This window comes from Lampris incognitus, chromosome 4 (genome assembly GCF_029633865.1).
Source record: "Lampris incognitus isolate fLamInc1 chromosome 4, fLamInc1.hap2, whole genome shotgun sequence".
NCBI lineage: Eukaryota > Metazoa > Chordata > Actinopteri > Lampriformes > Lampridae > Lampris > Lampris incognitus.
The window spans coordinates 9552041-9575141 of NC_079214.1; the positions used below are offsets into that span (position 1 = coordinate 9552041).

Sequence of the window (23101 nt, forward strand, 5' to 3'; positions counted from 1 at the left end):
AATTTGGGTTGAGTACTGTGTTAAAGTCTTGTCCTACTGTAATATTTGAGTCTGAGAATTCCGTGAAAATATGGTGTGAAAAAAGTTTGGGTCATCTTAATTGGGGCCATAAATATTAGCTATAGTCAATTTTGTGTTTCCTATACTTTCATTAATGATGATGTAGCACCCTTCTGTGTCAAAGATGGTGTTATTATTCTGATATGGGATGCTTTTATTAATCAATAAAGAGATGGCTCTTTTTTAGAGTTGTATGATACAGATAAGTTCTGATTAACACATTTAGCTTCAAGTTTGAGGTGCTCAAATTCAGTGAAGTGAGTTTCTTGTAGTAAACAGAAGGTGGGATGCATCCTGGAGAGGTGACTTGGGATTTTACTACGTTTAGCCGGTGAGTCTGGGTGCTGAGAGTCCTCACGGTGGTTTTAAGTTCTGCATTGTCTTTTTGTAGTTTGGCGACTATGTGGCACATGAAGTCCAGGCTGGCTCTCAACACTGTAAAATCTTTGTCTAATGTCTGGATCACATCCAGCTTTTTATTGATGGACGCCAGGACACTTACCTCTACATCGGTGGTCAGTAGGTCGTCTGTGTTGGTGGATGAGTCTTCCGTCTTCTTAGCTAAGTTGTTGCAATCGTCCTCTATCGTGTACCAGTTGTCCTAACGATCAATAAGTTCATCAAGGTCCTCCACTCTGGCATATCGGAATCAGAATCAGAAATACTTTGTTCATCCCCGAAGGGAAATTGGGTGTAATATATGGTGTAAAGTTCCATTAAGATGTATTTTATTAACCCCTGTGGGGTAATTCATCTTCTGCATTTCACCCATCCTAAACACACACAGTAGGAGCAGTGGGCAACTGCAGCGTAGTGCCCGGGGACCAACTCCAGCTCTTCTTGCCCTTACTCGGTCTGGGGCACAGACGGGAGTCTTAACCCCAACATACATATCTTTGATGGTGGGAAGAAACCGGAGTACCCAGAGGAAACCCACGCAGACACAGGGAGAACAAGCAAATTGCACACAGAAAGGACCTGGGACGGCCTGGTGTTTGAACCCAGGACCTTCTGGTTGTGAGGAAACAGTGCTAACTACTGGGCAGATGATTTTTATTTTATTTCTAACTAGAAGTTTATTTGTATCTGAGACGGAGCTGATTGTCAGCGTTACGATCTTGCAGCTGAGTGTCGCCATGGTGAATCTGTTCTTTCTTCATGTTCTCGTAAGATCACAGCATGCTCACCCCTTGAGAAATTTCTGAAAATCCCACTCTCTGAAATTGCCACTGCCTCCCGAATATGTTCATGCATTTCTTGCATGGCTTCCCTTTTTGGCCCCTTTGCCACCTTAAACACGTACATATATTAGCATAGAAAAGCACGTAAGGCTAATTTTAAATAAATCACTGTGATCTTTGATGATGTGATGGATCAAGGAGTTGAATAAAAATGAGTCCCTTCCAGACTTTTGAACATGCTTTCATGCTCTTCTGTAGTAGGAGAGTGTATGCGTCTACCTGGGAAAAAGGAGTGTTCATTTTTTTGTTTTGGTCAGCTATTTTTACACATTTAAATTGGAAAAAGTTCCTTTTTTACTTTAGGCACCACTGCGTCAAATGGTTCTCTCGTTCTTTTTTTTCTTTTCCAGAATAATAGCAAGAGTAAGAACCCTATTAAACTAATCCAGGGGCAGGAATTGGTCAAATATTAGATCTTCTTTTTTTTAGAGAGAGAGAGATCAATTGATTTTTCCATTGTCCTGCAAAACTGTAACTTTGCAACAGAGTTGGTGTGAAGAAAAGACTTAATACTATGCTTCTTCGTGGGTTTAATAGCTTTCCCCACATTAATTACAAGGTGCCAGAAGCAGGGCTGTTTATTGTGCTCATATTCACATTCTGTTATCAGTACTGTTTTTAATTATGTTGTCCCTTACTTGCCCACTCACTCACTCACACACAATACTTCTCTGCTGCCTCCATCTTTCTCTGTCCAGGTGGTGCCCATCATTGCTACATGACCCAGGGTCTGTGGGTAATCATTGGCCTGCTATCATTCTTGGTCCTGGAGAAGATGTTCCCAGACCAGGACCGCCACGAGGATGTTGCCCCATCTCCAGGCCTTTATTGTAATTCCACTGTAAGTTTTGCGGTTGAAATTATGTCTCTTAACGACTGATTTAGTACTTTATTTTGAGTCATCAAAATCCAAGTTAAACAGAAATTCATCATTATAATCATTCCCAGTGGCCTAATAGCAGGTAAACTCAGAGCTGAAAAATGCTTTTCATAACTAGAGGGTCACGGGCTTAATCTACGAGAAGCTGGAGTCCATGACTGTGCTTGACCCAGGGGTATGACAAATAATACCGCTTGTGATTTGGTCACTGCATGGAGCCAAAAAATACGAATTTTAATATATAAAACTCAGAATAGCCACATAATTGTTGTATTTGAAGTCAGCCCTGCTATTTGTTATCAAGATTCATAGGAATGTAGGCATTTCCAAAGAGGATCCAGCTCAGCTTTGGTAGTTATCGCCGCCTCTCTTAAAGGCTGATGTCTGACATGTAAATACAAGCCTTCACATTCTAGTGCAGACCCATAATGCCCTCAAAGTATTCACACACATTCTTGTTTCTGACATACACAGATCTTAATTCACTGAAAGGTTTTTCTTTGCTAACATAATGAATTCAACACAATTATGAAGTAGTTTTTTGTTGAAGGACACATGTTTTTCAAAAATGAAAGAATAACATTTCTCATGTATAGTGTTCACTCCACCAGAGGCAGTACTTCGTAGATTGGCGTTTGCCAACAACTTCAGCTGTGAGACTTCTCAGGTATCTCTGTATGAGATTTGCACATGTATCTTTTTTTTATTTTTGCCAATTCCACTTTACAAATGTGTTCCAATTCTGTCACGTTGGATGGCCAGAGTGTCGATGGACAGCAATTTGAAGGTCATTCCACAGATTTTTAATGGAATTTTAGTCTGGGCCATTCCAGAATGTAAACCTTTTCAAAGCTACATATGGCACTTTGCCTTTTCAGTTCATAGAGCTCAACTTAAGTCTCACCAGAGCACAATATTTTCTTCCACAAGGTCCCATGGCTGTGGTCACATGGCTTTTTGCAAACTCCAGGCACAACTTAATAATGGCTTGAAGAGACTGAGAGCTGAAGAAATTGTAGATCTCTGGACTATTTTTTTTCCATTTCAGCTAACAAGCTCTGTGAGTGTTGTAGCTGGTCTCTTGGATATTGACAATTGCCCTTTTTGTCTGGCTACTCACTTAGGCAGGACAGCCTGATCTTGGTTGTGTCTGAGTTGTGCTGTATTTTTTCCATTTTGTAACAATGGGCTTTATAGTACTCTTTGGAAGTTTTAATCAATCTCTTTAAAACCTTTTCTGCCTTTTTTCCTCCTAACAACTTCATTTTGAAGTTCCACCAGCAGTTCCTTGGTCTTCGTGACAGCTGAACTGATTTGATATTTCAGTCGAGAAAACTCAGTCTGTTGTATTTATTGTGCAGTCCTGCAACTGAACACAATTGGATTCAAAATGAAAATAGGTGGGCCGTGACAACACATTTAGTGTGATCACTCAAGAAACTTTAATTCACCTGGCCCAATTTAAGGGAGCAAATACTTACTAATTAAGCAATTTTCAGGTTTTTGCTTTTAATATAACTGAAGACATCTAAATACTTTTTCATTTTGATATTACACAGAATTACTTCTATAGGACTTGGGGTGGAAATTCCAGTGTAAGTGTTTAAATTTCTCAGCAAAACAATACAATTTTCAGCAGCATTGCAAAACAAGTCAAGTCAATTTTATTTGTATAGCCCAATATCACAAATTACAAATTTGCCTCAAGGGGCTTTACAACAACACAACATCCTTTGTTGTTCCTTATCTTGCATTGGATAAGGAACAACGCCCTAAAAAAAATTAAAAAAAAACTTTAACAGGGAGAAAAAATAGGAAGAAAGCTCAGGGAGAGCAACAGAGCAGGGCTCTCTCTCCCAAGATGGACAACGTGCAATGGATGTTGTGTTTACACACTTTACACAATACAACATTGAAAGAGGATAGCAACAAGAAATAATGAATGGTGGTGAATACTTTCTGAAGCCACTGCGGTTGATAGTTGTGTATATTTCCCTCCGTGGTACTTGTGGTGCGATGGTTTTTCCGAGTGAGAGTTGCTTTGGCAGGCATTTTCTAGCTTCCAGTTGCTAGATCTTCAAACAGGATCCTTGTTGAACCTCTTTGGAGCCCTACTGGATTTATTGACACTTAACAGGAAAAAAGGGGTAGCTGAATTATTATTTTTTTTATCCATTTTCCTTGTTGTTCTATAGGAACATGATGTTTTTGTTGTAAAACTTATAGATTTATGATAATCAAATTTACAACCAATCCATCTGGATGTTGTTGGTTTAAGGAAATGGTAGAAGCAGTTCTTTATAATCATTCCCGATGTTGTACAACAACTGTGGCTATCACACTCGGATGCCTGAATCAGTTGAGGTGGTTCGGGCATCTGATTAGGATGCCTCCTGGGCGCCTTCCTTTGGAGGTTTTCCAGGCACGTCCAACTGGGAGGAGACCCCGGGGTTGACCCAGAACTCTCTGCAGGGTCTACATATCCAATCTGGCCTGGTAACGCCTCGGGATCCCCCAGGAGGAGCTGGAGGGCGTTGCTGGGGAGAGGGACGTCAGGAGTGCCCTACTTAGCTTGCTGCCACCGCAATCCGACCCTGGAGAAGCGGCTGATGATGAGATGAGATGAGGTTGCAATGGAGATACCAGCTTGTAAAGAACCCTCCTGATTTGCTGATAAGGAGCTGGTACAGAGACAATGTTCTGTCTCCATTTACAGCAGTTTTTTTTTTTTTGGTCAACAATTTGAACAAAGTCTTATAAAAAGTCTTCCAAATTAAAGTTCCTAATAGCCACTTTAAAGCATCAATGACAGATCAATTCAATATCCTTTATGAATCAGTGTTGGGCTCCCTGTGCTTCCAGAGTATCTTGTCTTATTCATGCCCTAGAGAGGGTATTCCCACCTCAGCTGAGTCTGGCGTCTTTTATTGTTCTATAAGCTCCACAAGCAGGATGTTCCAACACAGAGCCTTTTCCCTACATATGCTGATTGTAGTGAATAGCTGTTTGAGCGTCCTTCACATAAAACCACATCTTATCCCCCATCTTGTCCTTGTTTTTCCAATGAGGAGGAAGATTGGCATTCTTGTCTGGGCTCGGACATCATAGCTATTTATAGAGCTGGGTTGAAGCAGCTGCCTCAGCCACTTCAGCATGTCCACCAGAACACTGCTCACTGACACAGCCAAGTAGAAAACAACAAGATGTGTCTGACCAGTAGCTCCCCATTCCTTCGCCCTTTATACGTTTCGAAATACTGTTGACAATTATTGACCGGTAATGTTATATTGTTAGACAACAACGGAACATGACGATGTTCTATTTACTCACAGTTCTACTTTCAGTGACAATTATTGTAATAATTATTCAAAAATTGTCTTAATTCATATTTTTACATTGATTTGATGATTGAGTGAGCCATGTGGAATGTGCAAATGATGAGATCTTGTTGAGGGTAAAGGATTAAGAATATTGATAGAGTCTAACGAATGAAACTTCATTAATTGCTATTTTTTATATTTCTATTGGGACCATTATTCAATGATCACAACTCATTTCGTGTCATGCATGTCAAGTCAACTTTATTTGTGTAGCCCAAATTCACAAGGTAGCCCCAAAAGGGCTTTACAATCAGTACAATATACAATAGTATACAACACACGACACCCTCTATCCTTGGACCGTAAACCCGAATAAGGAAAAAGTCCACAAGAAAAACCTTATTAGGGGAAAAAATATGGGAGAAACCTCAGGAAGAGCAACAGAGGAGGGATCCCTCTTCCAGGATGGACAGACACGCAGTAGGTAGGGCACTCACGACTGCTGCATTTTTGTAGTTGTCGATTAATCGCAGGATGTATATTTTTTTCAAGCATACAGGTACCAACTTTCAAGAATAAGGGTGTTGTGCAGAGCTGTATCAACTAAAGAGGTTAAAGTTGATCACCCACAGCATGGAGATATGGGAAAGAGTAGTAGAAGCTAGGTTAAGAGGAGAGGTGATGATCAGCAAGCAGCAGTATGGTTTCATGCCACGAAAGAGCACCACAGATGTGATGTTTGCTTTGGGAATGTTGATGGAGAAGTATAGAGGAGGCCAGAAGGAGTTGCATTATGTCTTTGTAGATTTAGAGAAATCATATCACAGGGTGTCGAGAGAGGAGGTGTGGTATTGTATGAGGAAGTGCAGAGTGGCAGAGATGTATGTAGGAGTGGTGCAGGATATGTATGAGGGCAGTGTGACAGTGGTGAGGTGTGTGGTTGGAAAGACATGGGTTCAAGGTGGAGGTGGGATTACATCAAGGATCGGCTCCGAGCCCTTTCTTGTTTGCAGTGGTGATGGACAGGTTGATGGACGAGATCAGGCAGGAGTCTCCATGGACGATGATGTTCGCGGATGACATTGTGATCTGTAGGGGTGGGTTGAGGAGAGCCTGGAGAGGTGGAGGTATGCGCTGGAGAGAAGAGGAATGAAAGTCAGTAGGAGCAAGACGGACAGGGGAATGGTGAGGATGCAAGGAGTAGAGGTGACGCAGGTGGATGAGTTTAAATACTTGGGGTCAACTGTTCAAAGTAACGGGGAGTGCAGAAGAGAGGTGGAGAAGAGAGTGCAGGCAGGGTGGAGTGGGTGGAGAAGAGTGTCAGGAGTGATTTGCGACAGAAGGGTACCAGCAAAGGGAAGGTTTACAAGATGGTAATGAGATCAGCTACGTTATATGGTTTGGAGACAGTGACACTGATGAAAAGACAGGAGGTGGAGCTGGAGGTGGCAGAGTTGAAGATGCTGAGATTTTCGCTGGGAGCAATGAAGAAGGACAGGATTAGGAATGAATATATTAGAGGGACAGCTCAGGTTGGACGGTTTGGAGACAAAGCAAAAGATTTAAGCTTGAGATGGTTTGGACATGTGTGGAGGAGAGATGCTGGGCGTATTGGGAGAAGGATGCTGATGAGGAAGCTGCCAGGCAAGAGGAGAAGAGGGACGACTTGCAGGTGGCTGGTGTGACAGAGGAAGATGCAGACGATAGGAAGAGATGGAAATGGATGAGCCACTGTGGCGACCCCCTAATGGGGGCAGCCGATCAATTCTCATCAAAAAGGTCTCCAATACAACCAGTAAAGGGTTAACTAATGCAGGTGGGACCAACCTGGGGATAGATGAGTCCTTGATTGGCTCTTAGAGGCTGTTTACAAATGAGCCGCAATCTGATTGGACTAAACCCCCAGCATGCCTATCTGAGCGTTTTGACTGCAGTAACAACTTGACTGCTATCTTACAGGTGTTTACTGATGACTTTCAGCCGAGTGCGTCTGTGGTTGTCATGGTGACGGCAGCTCTTGAAAAGCCTAACAGCCTAATTTTTTTGGGATTTTTTTTTTTTCCCCCGGTTTTTTTTTTTTTTTCCTTCTTCCAATTGTACTTGGCCAATTACCCCACTCCCGAGCCATCCCGGTCACTGCTCCACCTCCTCTGCCGATCCGGGGAGGACTGCAGACTACCACATGCCTCCTCCGATACATGTGGAGTCGCCAGCCACTTCTTTTCACCTGACAGTGAGGAGTTTCGCCGGGGGGAGGTAGCACATGGGAGGATCATGCTGTTCCCCCTAGTCCCCCCCCCAAACAGGCGCCCCGACTGACCAGAGGAAGCATTAGTGCTGCGACCAGGACACACACCCACATCCGGCTTCCCACCCGCAGACACGGCCAATTGTGTCTGTAGGGATGCCCGCCCAAGCCGGAGGCAACACGGGGATTCAAACCAGCGATCCCTGTGTTGATGTGTTCTCTTTGTGTTTTCGGCAGCTACTGTTGCTAAAGTCACCAGTTCCGAGCACAGCTGATGCCTCAACAGGTTGAGTCATCATTGTGTGTCAGTAGGGGGAGTACCTGGTGGTCCCTATCCCCTCGCCAGGTATGGATGGCCGTTGGTTCACAGAGGAACTCATCCGCCCTTTGGCAGGTTTTGTTTTTAGCCCTGCTGGGTGTCCACACACCCTCCTCACAACAACCCGAGGGTTGAAGTGGGGGTGCCGGTTTAGTCGCCAACGACCCAACGGTTGCAGTTTAACGTCGTATCCAGGACAGAACCAGTTAACATGGTCACTCATTAAACCGAAACACGGGGCTCTTTCCTTCTCAAAATACCTTAAATTCTGATTATTTAGCATGGTAATGATTGTTCGAACAAATCTATGTTCAACAACAGCCAAAGTTATGTCCACCTTCCCACAGCGCCCCCAGCTGCACATCTGCTGTTGATGCATTGCCACTTTAATGCTGCACAGTGCTAAAACCACAGATGATTCGTCTATAAGTAGGCACAGCGTCGACTAGTGGTTTTGATAGTCGACTATTCTGTGAAAGCCCTAGCAGTAGGTGTCAAATACACAAAAATAACCGAATAATAATGACACATCACAGATTACACAGAGCAAGGTAGTGTAGAATACATACAGTTCATGCACGAAATTTAGCAGATTTAAACGTGCTGGGTCATAAACTCGTAAAGCGAGTGCCTGTGTCCACTTAGTTCCCACACTGTTGCTGCTTTATATTCCTGATGGCTGAGTGATCTTGACTATTGATTTCATTTCATTAGTTCTCATGCTTCAGTCGTGGAGACTGAACAAAACATCTTCTGACCACATGCAGAGGACAGCAGGGTGTTTTCCCTTAGTGCAAATGGCAGCGTAAGTGGTTTCTGAATGATGGAACAGGGAAGTTGACCCTTCTTGGAAAATAAGAATAGCCTGAGTTGACTGTCTGATATTCATAATCTGTACTCCAGTGCTGAGAATCAAATGTGGTGTCTTGTGCGTGGAAAATAAGGTGATGACTGCTTGTGGCTCCATTTTAAAGCGCTTAAGATAGTCTGTAGGGTTTTGTCTTTTTAATAAACTGCAGTTTAGAGCGGCATTGATGGGAGAAAGCAGCATTATTTGGGTCTGAAACCGGATGGGGGGGGCTCTGTTGGAGAATGGGAAGAAAACATACCAGACCTGGGGTGACAGAGCCTTCGCCATAGCTGCCCCCTTCCTCTGGAACCCCCCCCCCCAAACCCATCAGAGACTGCACCAACCTGTCCACGTTCACACCATTAACCTAAACTCACTTCTTCAGAACTGCTTTTAATGTGTGATTAATTTTGTGTGTTACATGTATTGCTTTGGTGTTGTGCAATGTATGTTTGTGTATATTTAAAAGCACTATAAAAAATAAAATTCATTATTATTATTTATACAGTTTAGAGAAATTTGGTGGCGAGGGTGAAAATGATGTCGATGCCAGTCTTTGACTTGACATAGTGGACATTTATTTTTTAAATCCTAAAACGTGGATTTAAACACCGGAATATTCCAGATCTCTGAAGGAGAATAAAACTCACGATTTTAGCTGTGGGAGACAAAAAAAAAAAGAAAGCACAAACTCGTCATTAAAGTAAAATTGAAACAAGGTCAAGTGGAGGCCAAGCAAACCTGGATCCTCTTTCATAAGCAAGGGACGGCGGTCCAGATCACAATACTCATGGTATCCCCCCAAAAATGATTCTGTTTATTTTTCTTTTCTGTAGACATCGTCTGCTACAGCCAACGGTGGAAAGTCCATGACAGCACTCAAGAATGGACACAACTCTGAGACATGGAAGTCCAAGACCAACATCAGCCAGCAGGGAGGATCTGGGAAAATTAAGGTTTGTAGGGAAGTAAAAAGGTTTTTAAAACAGGAAAAGATGAACCAAATGGATCAGCTGGAGCACCGTCATGGATTGCGCTTGTTCTGTGTTGTATGCTTTTTTTATATGTTTTATGCAAATGCTGTACCATAACATCTAACTAGTTTTCCATAACTTCTAAATCAACGCAAACAAAATTAGATGGTGCTAAGTCTCTTGCTGCCCCTGTAAAAGAGGTAACACAACTCCCAATAAATCCACTCTGAAACGACGCTGTGGCTGCTTGGCAGCCACTGGTACCACTGGTTGGTACTAAAATAACTAAAAGGCACCAAGAAAGTGGTGCCTGTGGCATCTGGATAGAGTAGCGGACTATTCCGTTGCCTACCAACACGGGGAACGCCAGTTCGAATCCCCGTGTTACCTCCGGCTTAGTCAGGCGTCCCTACAGACACAATTGGCTGTGTCTGTGGGTTGGAAGCCGGATGTGGGTAAGTATCCTGGTCACTGCACTAGCGCCTCCTCTGGTCGGTCAGGGCGGCCTTTTGGGGGGGGGGGCTAGGGGGAATAGCGTGGTCTTCCCACGCGCTACGTCCCCCTGGTAAAACTCCTCACTGTCAGGTGAAGAGAAGCGGCTTGCGACTCCACATGTATCGGAGGACACGTGGTAGTCTGCAGCCCTCCCCAGATCGGCAGACAGGGTAGAGCAGCAACCGGGGCGGCTCAGAAAATAGGGTAATTGGTAAAGTACAATTGGGGAGTAAAAGGGAGAAAAAAGTCCCCCCCCCCCCCGAAAAAAGAAAGTGGTGCCTGGAACAAAATTAAATAGACAAAGTCTGTTGTGCTGAGAAATGATTTCAGAACTCAAAACAAGCAGGTGCCATCCCTGTGCCCACGAGTAAAGAGAAATTACTGAGGTCCCTGTTGAAGAGCAGCGGGCAGGATAGACTGTACAAGATTAGTTGAATGATCTCAGGATACAAAACTAGAAGCAAAGTAAACCAACACCATAGCAAAACCTAATAAGTGGAATTGGGTCAGTTATTAAGGTTCCCATAGATGAGGAAGAGGCCACAATTGTGTTATTGTTACTTGTGAATGTGTTATTGTTACTGCTGCATGATAAGTCCCTAGCTTGACACTAGGGACTTATCATGCAGCAGGTTGCACGTCATTACAGAGCCTGCTAGGTTTAACCCTTGTGTTGTCCTCACATTCTGTATACTGCCCTTGTCTTAAGGGTCATTTGTGACCCGCCTTCATTAAACCTCTAAATTAAAGTAACTTAATTTAGTTTTAAACCCCAAATCTAATTTGCATGAAGAAACAACCTGTCATTCATCACAAACTTTCCCTCTTCACAGTGCAGAAAGACTGCATTTAATCCATGGACACCACTCGTTTTTATAGGGTCACACATGACCCAAACATGTTTTAGGGTCACACATGACCCTAAGATACTCTTAGTACCCTAGTGGTGTACAGCTTTCATCGAAATTTGAACAAAAACAGTGCCTCACTTTTTCTAATGTTGGGGTGACTCTAGGAAAAGTCATCACATTTCAGGTTGAAAAAAGATAATTTAGAGTCTTTTCTCTGCTGTTAAACCCTGTTAGGGTTAAATATCGTGTGGATGTGGCATCAGCTAGTTTAGTTAATATGTTTAGTCAAGGAATTTCTCATAGTACAAATTATCAGACTGACAGCCTGGTCTTTAACATTGAGACCGGCTCCCTACCTTGTTGTATTGCTCCCAAGCTCTTCTCTCCTGAATGTGTGAATCACAATAATCTAATAATCATTCTTGCCACTGGTGTATCTAATGATGGAAGTATCTAATAAATTACAGAATCAAACATCTAATGTTATCAAAAGTGTGACCACATATCGTCCAAAGTGTAGGTCGTTAAAATGGTCAACTAATAATACAAGATGCTTAAATTTGGTTAAATATCAGGTCATTGTCTACCAAAACCTTACTAATAAATGATCTGATTCTTGAACATAGTTTCGATGTGATTTTGTTATGTGAAACATGGCTGAAACCAAATGTTTTCCTTCCCTTAAATGAAGCTTCCCCACCCGACTATACTTATGCCCATGTAGCTCCGGCAAATAAACAAGGTGGGGGTGTCACCTTAATATATACAAGTCTATTTTCAATTTAACGTCTAACCTTGAATCTACATTCCAATCTTTTGAGGCTCTTGTTCTTGGTCCATCTCCCTCAGCCATGAATAGACTCGGCTCAGTCCAGATTTTGATACTCTATCGGCCTCCTGGCTCTTACTCACTATTTCTTGAAGAATTTGGAGAATTTGTCTCAGGCCTTGTTCCTCACTCTGATGAGATTCTAATTCTTGGTGATTTCAGTATTCATCTGAATAAGGCTGCTGATCCTCTAAGTAAAGCCTTTCTGGCACTAGTTGATACTTTTGGGTTCGTTCAGTTTGTTCAAGAGTCGACTCATTGCAGTGGTAACACCCTTGATTTGGTTTGATCTAAAGGGATAGCTGTTTCTGATCTGAATGTCTTGCCAACCACATCTGCTGTGTCAGATCATTTTCTCATCAAATTTGAAGCATTGTTGGCCTGTCCTGTTAATGTCGGCACAGATGTAATTGCCACTCGCCACGTTCGTCCCTCCACTGTAGCTGCATTTGTCCAGCAACTGCCTGAAGTCTTGGCTCCTCTCACTTTAGAGACTGTTTCTGTTGAAAATTTCACTAGTGACTTAAACATAGTCCTCTATAGTCTCCTCAATTCAGTTGCACCTGTCACTACCAGAGCTAGGTGACTAAAGAGGCCTACACCCTGGTTTAACAATGAGACACGTGCTCTTAAGCGGACCTGCAGGGAGACTGGAACGTAAATGGCGAAAATCAAAACTGGAAGTTTTTTACTTATCTTGGCATGAGTGTTTATTGAAATACAAACATGCTTTATCTGCTGCAAAAGCAGCATATCTCTCTCAATTAATCAATATTAATAAACATAACCCCAGATTTCTCTTTGACAGTTTACCTAAATTTACCAAGAAGCAGCTGTCCATTAACTGCTCACCATTCACGGCCCAAGAGTTTCTAGACTTTTTCTGCAATAAGGTTGATGAGATCTTAAACAAAATTTGTTCTTCAGCTCCAGCTACTCTGGCAGATCCTGTCTTACCAAATTCATATCTATACAATGAGTCCCTTTACAGCTTTTGAGACTCTCTCTCTTTATACTTTGACTAGAATCATGTCAGCTTCTAAACCAACTATTTGCCTGCTTGACCCTTTACCAGCAACATGTTTTAAAGACCTCTGGCCTTTCCTGGGACCTACAATGCTAGACATTGTTAATTTATCACTTACTACTGGCACTGTTCCCAGCAGTTTTAAGACAACTGTGGTTAAACCTCTACTTAAAAAAAAGACGCACCTTGATCCAGGGTCTCTTAATAACTATCTTCCAGTCTCTAATCATCCATTCTTTTCTTAAGTACTAGAGAGAGTTGTGTATCAACAACGTTCGACCCATATAGAAGAAAACTATCTATATGAACCTTTTCAATCAGTTTTCAGGGCCTGTCACTCCACTGAAGCTGCTCTGACCAGAGTGATGAACGATCTTCTACTTGCTATGGACTCTGATTCCACTTCTGTGCTTCTACTACTGGACCTCAGTGCAGCCTTTGACACCATTGATCACTGTATACTATTAGACAGAATAAATTGTAATTTTGGTGTTTCTGTCTTAGCTCTCTCTTTGCTTAAGTCCTATTTATCTGGAAGAACACATTGCGTCTGCTATAATAATCTACTACTGCTACTATTTTCAGCTACTGCCATTAGGGGTCCCCACAGTGGATCATCCTTTTCCATTTTTTCTTGTCTTCTACAGCTTCCTCTGTCACACCAGCCCCTTGCATATCCTCTCTCACCACATCCATAAACCTCCTCTTTGGCCTTGCTCTTTCCCTCTTTGCTGGCAACACCATAGTCTTTTTGATTTGATTTTTTTTTTAGATACATTATTAATCCCATGGGGAAATGCTGCTCTGTATTTTACCCATCCTAGCTGTGTAGCTAGGAGCAGTGGGCAGCTGTCATGCAGCACCCAGGGACCAACTCCAGTTCATCTTGCCATGCCTCAGTCAGGGGCTCAGGTATTAACCCTAACGTGCATGTCTTTCTGATGGTGGGGGAAACTGGAGCACCCGGAGAAAACCCACCACAGACATGGGGAGAAAATGCAAACTCCACACAGAGGATGACCTGGTATGACCCCCAAGGTAGGACAACCCTGGGGTTCGAGCCCAGGACCTTCTTACTGTGAAGCAACAGCTCTAACCACTGGGCCACCATGCCACCAAAATATTCAGTATTATTCAGCATCCTTCTCCCAATATACCCAGCATCTCTCCTCCACACATGTCCAAGCCATCCCAGTCTTGCCTCTCTTGCTTTGTCTCCAAACCGTCCAACCTGAATGTTCCCTCTGATATACTCATTCTTAATCCAGTCCGTCTTCGTCACTCCCATGAAAATCTTATTTATTACATCAAAATTCTGTGACGTTAGATATGGCATACCTCAGAGCTCGGTTCTTGGCCCTCTACTTTTATCTCTTTATATTTCGCCTCTTGGCCAAAGTATATGCAGTCATTGAATAAATTTCCATTGCTATGCTGATGTTACTCAGCTGTATATGCCTATAAGGGCTGATGATCATACTCAAATGACTAATTTAGAGGCCTGCTTGGCTGCTGTGAAAAATTTGATGTCTCTAAATTTTCTGCTTGTAAAGTCAGATAAAGCTGAGATGCTAGTCATTGGCCCTGCTAGACACAGACACCAATATAATCAAGTAACAATAATAATTGACAACTCTGTGATTTCACAAAGTGTGGCAGCCAAAATTCTGATTACACTTCATTGTAGGGGGTCGGAGGGGTTGGAAATTACCTAGTAATTAGTAATAAGGTGGTAATTATCACGTAATTTCTTAGAAATAAGGGTACCAGGAAATTACTAGGTATTTTCCGACCCCCTAAAATAAAGTGTTACCAAAATATTGGTTTTGCATTCGATCCCAGCCTTTTCTTTGTAAGCACATTAAAAAAAATCACCAAGACTGCCTTTTTTTCACTTATGTAGCATAGCTAAAATTCAGTCTTTCCTGTGTATGGTTGACACAGAGACTAATACATGCATTTTGAAGGGCTGGCACAGTGGCCCAGTGGTTAGCAATGTTGCCTCACAGCAAGAAGGTCCTTGGTTCGAACCCCAGGCCGTCCCAGGTCCTTTCTGTGTGGGGTTTGCATGTTCTCCCCGTAGTCTGTGTGGGTTTCCTCCGGGTGGTCCGGTTTCCTCCCACCATCAAAAGTTTTGTTAAATGTTAGGGTTAATACTCCTGCCTGTGCCCCTGACCAAGGCAATGGAAAGAAGAACTGGAGTTGGTCCTTGGGCGCTGCAGCTGCTCACTGCTCCTGTACAATATGATGGGTTAAACGCAGAACACAAATTCGTTGTAAGAGTACAATTCATTGTAACAATACAATGACAAAATAAAGTTGCTTTCCCTCTTTTCTTCTTCTTTTTGTTGTTTCATCCAGACTGTATTATTTTAATGTTCTGTTTTCAGGTTTGCCATATGCTAGTACTAAAAGTCTTCAGATGGTTCAAAATGCTGTACCTAGAATCCTAAATCTAGGAAATTTGACCATATTACACCAATTTTTGCCTCCCTTCATTGGCTTCCTATCCATGTTAGATCAGATTTCAAGGTGCTTCTGCTGACTTATAAACTCCTAAATGGGCTTGCCCCATCTTACCTGTCTGATCTCCTTAAACCCTACAGTCCATCTCGAACTCTCCGCTCTCAAAATAAGGGCACCTTTGTGTACCTAAAGTTAAGAGGAAGTCAGCTGGTGGCAGACTTTTCCTATTAGGTGCCGTTCTTGTGGAATAACCTGCCTGCTGCCACCAGACGGAGTCTGTTGAGTCCTTTAAATCCAAACTTAAAACTCATCTTTTTGCCTTAGCCTACATTTAGTTGCCTTTAAGTTGAGTGCTTCACAACCTGTACTGCATGGTGGGTCGGTTTCTGTCTCAGTGAATTTACCAAGCACCGTTCTGCCGACGAGATTATAGCGTATAGATTGACTATTGCAAACTGTTCTCTTCTCTCACGTCTTTTCTCTTGCTCTGAATGATGTCTTCTCCTTTCTCTTCTGTGTGTGTGTGAAGGGTGTGATGTGAGTCTCCTCTGTGTGCATGTGTAGTCTGTCCTCCTCCCAGGTCTCCATGGTGATGGTGGTCGGCACCTGGACACTGCTTGGCATCCCCCTCATCACATTTTCTTTTCATATAGCTTATAAATCCATACATTTTATTATCCTGTTTCAATGTTACATCCTTCTCTCACTCTGATGTGTAACTAATGTGTTTTTCCCCCCCTTTCTCTTCTCTTGTGTGTGTGGATAGTGTGATGTGAGTCTCCCCTGTGTGAATGTGTAGTCTGTCCTCCCGTCAGGTATCCATGGTGATGGTGGTCGCGTGGCTCGGGTGCTGGGCTGTTTCGGTGGCATCTGGGCACTGCTTGGCATCCTCCTCATCATATTCCTCATATATCTTATGATTCCATTATAATTCTGTTATCCTCTATCAGTGTTGTGTTGTGTAAATTGTGTAAACACAACATCCATTGCAAGTTGTCCGTCTTGGGAGAGAGATCCCTCCTCTGTAGCTCTCCCTGAGGTTTCTTCCTATTTTTTTCTCTCTGTACAAGGTTTTTTATTTTATTTAGTGTGTTGTTACTTATCCGATAAGAGGGTCTAAGGACAGGATGTTGTGTTGCTGTAAAGCCCCCTGAGGCAAATTGGTAATTTCTGATAATGGGCTACACAAATAAAATTTGACTTGACTTGACTTGTGGAATTCCACCACCGTTGTTTCTTGTAATGAAATGCTCTATGTATTTGATAATTCATTAAATTGTTGTTGATTCTTGTTTTTAGAGGTCTAACCAGTTGATTTAACAACCTTTTCCCTGTGTTTCAGATCAGTGGCTACCTAAATCTACTGGCCAATTGTATTGACAACTTCACTCATGGTCTGGCTGTAGCGGGCAGTTTCCTGGTCAGCAAAAAGGTAAGGAGTGTTGATTCAAACTTTAGTCCGCGAGGTCAAACTATTTTGTCTTGCCCCTTACCCCGCTCCCATTGTCACTCAATAATGGTTTGGAGAATGGATGAAGGGAGGAATAAAGAATCGTGAATACAAAAATGTAATATCATCAATCATAGTGTGTTACAATGGAACCAACAGTTGTATTGTCTAGATTGTAATAGGAACCACTAGCCTAGATCTGTCTGTCTCCCCGAATTTTCAAAGCCTGTCCGCACAAAAAGACGGGTCTGTTTTACTCAAGTGACTGCAAACCTTTTAAATGTAGGCTCACAAATTTAGGCATGTAGGACTGGGAATGTCCAGATACCTCGTATTTTAATTAAATTTCAAGTCAGAATGCTACGATTCATTTTTTAAGACAACTCTCGATGCATCTTTATATTGAATTTCAGTACATTAAGATGTCTGCCTAGTTTGTGTAAACACAATTCAGTTTTTCCTCAATTTGCTGTAGTTTTTTTTAAGAAATAATGTTAGCTATGGCTGTGCAATATGTGCAATGTGCAGTGTGCAGTATGCGTATGTTTACAAATTATGATTAATCCTGTTGTAGAATTAAAAACAAATCAGTTCGTAAATGTGGCATATTGCAGTGGACAGGAAAGCTGAGAATCGTTAAGAGCAAGGGTAGGCCGCTTTGGAGAAGTGAGCTATTTCCATCCCCAAACCCCCCCCCCCTTCCTCCTTCATTCTGCTTCATCCTTTCCTCCTATACCCCCCCCCCCTTCAAACCAGCTTCATGCGCATGGCTGAGTTTGGCTGTTGTAACTGAAAAAACTCATATTTTGGTTAATAATCCATGCATGTAGAAAAAAAACCCCCATCGGTTTCCCAGTTACCCCGACACTTCTTTGTACTTTTGTGTTTAGGTATTTATAAGCCCAATCCCAATTCCCTCCCTTGGCACCTCCCTACCCCTAGTTTTGGAGTGCCCTCTACTGGGTAGTGGCCTTTCAGAACAGAGCTACAAGGGGCAGGGTTTAAAGTCTTTACCAGGGAAACGAGACACCCCTCGTCATGTCATCACCGTCATCGTCAACATCTGCCACTTGGACTTTTATGTGCCTGGTTTGCTCAGGAGTCCCTGGCTGGAGCGTTACAACATGGTTATAACATTATAGTACTGTAGTACTACACATTTGATATTAAAGCATGTTGCTCTCTACCATTATCAAATATAATAGTGACAAATATGACCAAATTTGCAGCACAGAACAATTAATCTATTGAATAGCCAGGTTAATCTATTGAATAGCCAGGAAGATGTTAGACATGATGCCGGAGAGGTGGAGGTATGCACTGGAGACAAATTTGCAGGACAAATCTGACCAAATTTGCAGGACAGAACAAGGCAGATTAATCTATTGAATAGCCAGGAAGCATGTTTGCATTTCCGCTATGTCAGTATAGTCCTGCCCATAGACATTTCTGCCCTGCACTGATACCACATGAGCGGGGAAGGGCAGAAAATTTGCTGCTGGATCATTTTTTCCAGCTTCATACAGGGGACATGGGCAGGCGACAGGCGTGGGCGCAAGTCCCTGAATACCGGGATGGCATCCAGCGCTTTACCTGTGCCCCCATCCGTAGGGTGAGTGGTTGTGTCAGGAAGGGCAGCCGATGTAAAATTTTGCCAAATCGTTATGTGGATTGACAAGACCGTAGTGGATCAGTTGAGGCCCGGGTTAACAACAGCTGCCATTGGTGCTGTGCACTCACAGGGTATTGATGGCCCAAATCCGCTGCAGTGACCCCTGAGAAACAGGGAATAAGCCGAAAGAAGAAGAAGATGATACAGGGGACGTGGAAATAATGCACAAATCCTTCTGTTCAGGCTGAAAAACACCCAGGGCATGGATATCTGGGATTCTTGTTGAATTTTGGACTTGGGGCTGTACTGAAAATGGGATGTTTTGCGCTCTGGCCTGCATCATGTCTATCGACATCTTGAATAGTGATATTTCTGAAATGCTTGTTATAATGATCCAATTACATATTTGTTTGCAGCTATGTTGAATTAAGATATTCCAACGGAGTTTTAACATTTTTGCATGATTATTTGCGGAGATATGCACATTTATGGGCTTCTTTCCCCACACCTGGTAGCTATGTTCCATGTTATACTGCCTCAGTTCACAAAGCATTGTGGGAAATTTCTTCTACCTCTCCCTTTGGAGTCTGCATCTGAAAACACACCATTTGGAGGGCTAGATTACCACTACCCCTCGATCCCCAAAAGAAACGGGACACCCTACCCTACACAGCCGCACGCAAAACGGAGGGGTAGGGCCAAGGGGGGGAACTGAAATTGGGCCTGTATCACTATCTCTGTCCCGCATCCCGATGCCAGGGGGGGTAAAATGTATTATGGCAGTTGTTAATCTGTTTCTTTCGGCTGCTGCCGTTAGGGGGCGCCACAGCGGATCATCCGTTTCCATTTCTTCCTGTCCTCTGCATCTTCCTCTGTCACACCAGCCACCTGCATGTCCTCCCTCACCACATCCATAAGCCTCCTCTTTGGCCTTCCTCTTCTCCTCTTCCCTGGCAGCTCCATATTCAGCATCCTTCTCCCAATATACTCAGCATCTCTCCTCCACACTTGTCCAAGCCATCTCAATCTTGCCTCTCTTGCTTTGTCTCCAAACTGTCCAACTTGAGCTGTCCCTCTAATATAATTGTTCCTAATCCTGTCCTTCTTCGTTACTCCCAGTGAAAATCTTAGCATCTTCAACTCTGCCACCTCCAGCTCCTCCTCCTGTCTTTTCATCAGTGCCACTGTCTCCAGACCATACAACATAGCTGGTCTCACAACCATCTTGTAAACCTTCCCTTTAACTCTTGCTGGTACCCTTCTGTCACAAATCACTCCTGACACTCTTCTCCACCCACTCCACCCTGCCTGCACTCTCTTCTCCACCTCTCTCCTGCACTCCCTGTTACTTTGTACAGTTGACCCCAAGTATTTAAACTCATCCACCTTCATCACCTCTACTCCTTGCATCCTCACCATTCCACTGTCCTCTCTCTCATTCACGCATAGATATTCCGTCTTGCTCCTACTGACTTTCATTCCTCTTCTGTCCAGTGCATACCTCCACCTCTCCAGGCTCTCCTCCACCTGCTCCCTACTCTCGCTACGGATCACAATGTCAGTTGGTAACCTATGCACGTAAAAACGATTTTCTTAATTAGCCCAACACTGATGCTGTGAATCATTCTAGTAGTTAAATTTGAGGTCTTTATTAAGATGAACAGTATTGAGCCTGTACCCCTTAACAGATCCAGTGACAAGAAAACCGGCAGAACGGCTGCGCACGAATGATTGACAGGCAGCAGGGCCGCCTGTCACAGAGAGCTCCCCTGATTGGTTGAGGGCTGCTGGAGGCGGTAAAGCCTAAACCAAGCAGGGGAGCTCAGGTGAGAGTTTGAGACCCTGATTACCGACCGTTAAACACAGACGCTTGATTTACTCTTGAATTACCCACAGCTGTGACAGGGGTTCGACAGCTTTCACAAAACAAAAAACAAAACAAAACAAAAACGCTGAAAGAAAGTGCGCTACCCCGGCGTTAAGGGCAGACCAATATCCATCCAATGTATTGATTCTTGTTTGTGTTTTTTTGTGTTGTCCTCCAACCCCGACGTGTGTAAGACAGGTGTAGCTGTGACGTGGTGTTGGTCCTGCGGTCAGAAGCTGAAGGGTGGTTATTACCGAGACCTTTCTAAAGAGTGCCAGTAGTTGTGTAGGTGACGGCTGTTTCATGAAGGATGTTTACAGTACTGATGTTACAGATCGACAACAACCAAGGCCGTCAACCTTGGGTTTTCAGAGTTTAATAACTTGGTGGGGGGGAGATACAGACCTGCTGCTCCCTGAATGCTCCTAAAATTGCATACATTTGCATTAAAATGAGTTTTTGATCAGTTGCACAAAAAAGTTATGATACGATCTACCTAAAATGACCATGAGCGGTCAACATGGCGGCTCGTGGTTTGCGCGTGATGATGCGCGTAACGTCACTATTTATGAGTTCGTCGCTCTGTCCTAGAGACACACTAGCGTCCTCCAGTGGAGAGAAATAGTCTAAACTTGATTTTTGATTATTTCCAACATGTCTGGTTACAGACGCCGTTACAGACGCACCATGACCACCACCGAGGCGTTGCCGTATTTACAGGCGTTGGACAGCAGCCATGTTAAATAGTGTAACGTGCATGGATATGTAGACACGTTAGCTCTTGGCTAACGGGTCGGACCCTTTAGTCGAGCGGTTAGCGATGTCTCCCGCGGTGCGGGCGACATGGGTTCGCGTCCCGGCTGCAGCACTTCCTGTGGCTGCCCCCCGAATTCGCTACAGTATTAAAGTTGTTAACATGCTAATTTTGGTGTCAGTTAGTTTCTTAACAGACATACCAACATATGTAATGCAGTAATATCTCAACTGGGTGTTTATCTTGACGCAATACAGACTTTAAAAACAAGCCGTCATCTTGGCCGCCCGTGGTCATTCTAGTTTAGTTTAGTTTATTGTTATTTGACAGGGACAACGCACAATTTTACAATTGCACCAGAGTTAGCCGGCAGCTAATTTGCATCTGCAGTCCCTGGGCAGGCAAACAAACAATTAATACAGAAGTAAAAACATAACGATACATAAGAAAGCTATTGAACAGGCAGACATTCTAGGTAGGTAAGAGTGAACTCCCGGTCGGTCTGGTGTTAAAACGGATGAATAATGGCAGCAGCAGAGTGCTGTAATATTAAGCAGAGGACAGAGACCCGGTGACTCGGGAATTGGCAGAGACGGCATCGGCCTTGTGACTGTCGTGTTTAGCGCAGTTTGCAGACCTCTTGGCAGAGCAGCAGATCCTGTTCTATCAGCTCTCCTGCTGTCCTAAGGGGGCACAACTTAGCAGCTATTGCAACACAATCATCATCCTTTTTGTTTTTGTTTTTTTTTTCTTAAAATGTACAATGACTTGTTTGTTATCGGGTGACAAAACTGTGCAGATAAGAGGAACTTTTTGCGTACTGGTAACGTTAAAAAAGCGTCGCCGCTGTAAGTGGGATCCGCGGTAGCAGTGGGAAGGAGCGTGTCCAGCTGGAGAGGCATAAGGCGAGCAGCGTGAACTATGGGTCACTGTGCCAGAGAGGAAGCTGACTAGATGTCTCAAACACACACACACACACACACACACACACACACACACACACACACACACACACACTGCTCGCTGTTTACACGCGTGTGTCACTGTGACATCTCGCTGCAGCTAACCTCACACAGCACAGTGCTGGGTCAACAGGAGCAGATCAGACTGAGGATGGAGGCTGTTTTACTGCTCAGCACCGGGGATCGGCGTGGTGATGTGTCATACGACACAGTGTCAGATTTGTTTACCAGTTAAGATCATTCAGTGATCATGTGATTGTGTTTTTTAGGTTGGGTTCCTCACCACCTTTGCCATCCTCCTCCACGAAATCCCCCATGAGGTGAGAGTATGAATGCCGTACTGCTGTGTATTCTGTGTGTGCAGTACAGCTGTGTATTCTGTGTGTGCAGTAATGCAGTGTATTCTGAGGAAGTACAGCTCTTATCAGTGAATATCATCTAACCCCTTTTTCACTGGCGGGCAACGCCAAGCACATTTAAACAAGACAAAAGCCTAATGCTACCAGTTACTAAAGTGTTACAATCCAATCCAATGGCACAACAGGATCCTGAGTTCTCAGCGGTGGAATGGTGAGCTGGCAGAACCTCCTGTGTACTAGTAGGCTGATGCCACTAATGACAATATTAGTGATAATTGATAATAGAAATAATTAACCAAGATAATAATCAATTTAATAGCGCGGTGCCTCCACTGTGAAAATACTACACTTACCTAAGGCTAGTGAATGGTGTATCTTCCCAGAATTAAACAAACATGTGGTTAATGCAGATCTTATAACCCTGCTGTGTACTGAATTACTGTACAAGCTTATTACCAGCACTCTAAAAGTAACCTAGGCTTTGCATAAGCGGAAAATGAGCTGCCAATACACCCGAAATATAATTAATCATAATAG

The 23101-nt window shown here is 43.4% G+C and overlaps 1 protein-coding gene across 1 annotated transcript in view; it reads left to right on the forward strand.

Moving 5' to 3' along the window:
• Positions 1–23101, forward strand: part of slc39a13 (solute carrier family 39 member 13) — a 46692-nt gene that overhangs the window by 18532 nt on the left and 5059 nt on the right. The window contains exons 4-7 of the mRNA XM_056278416.1: positions 2000–2142; positions 9755–9874; positions 16903–16992; positions 22475–22525. Coding sequence (XP_056134391.1) covers positions 2000–2142; positions 9755–9874; positions 16903–16992; positions 22475–22525 — 404 coding nt within the window. The remainder of the gene's footprint in view (positions 1–1999; positions 2143–9754; positions 9875–16902; positions 16993–22474; positions 22526–23101) is intronic.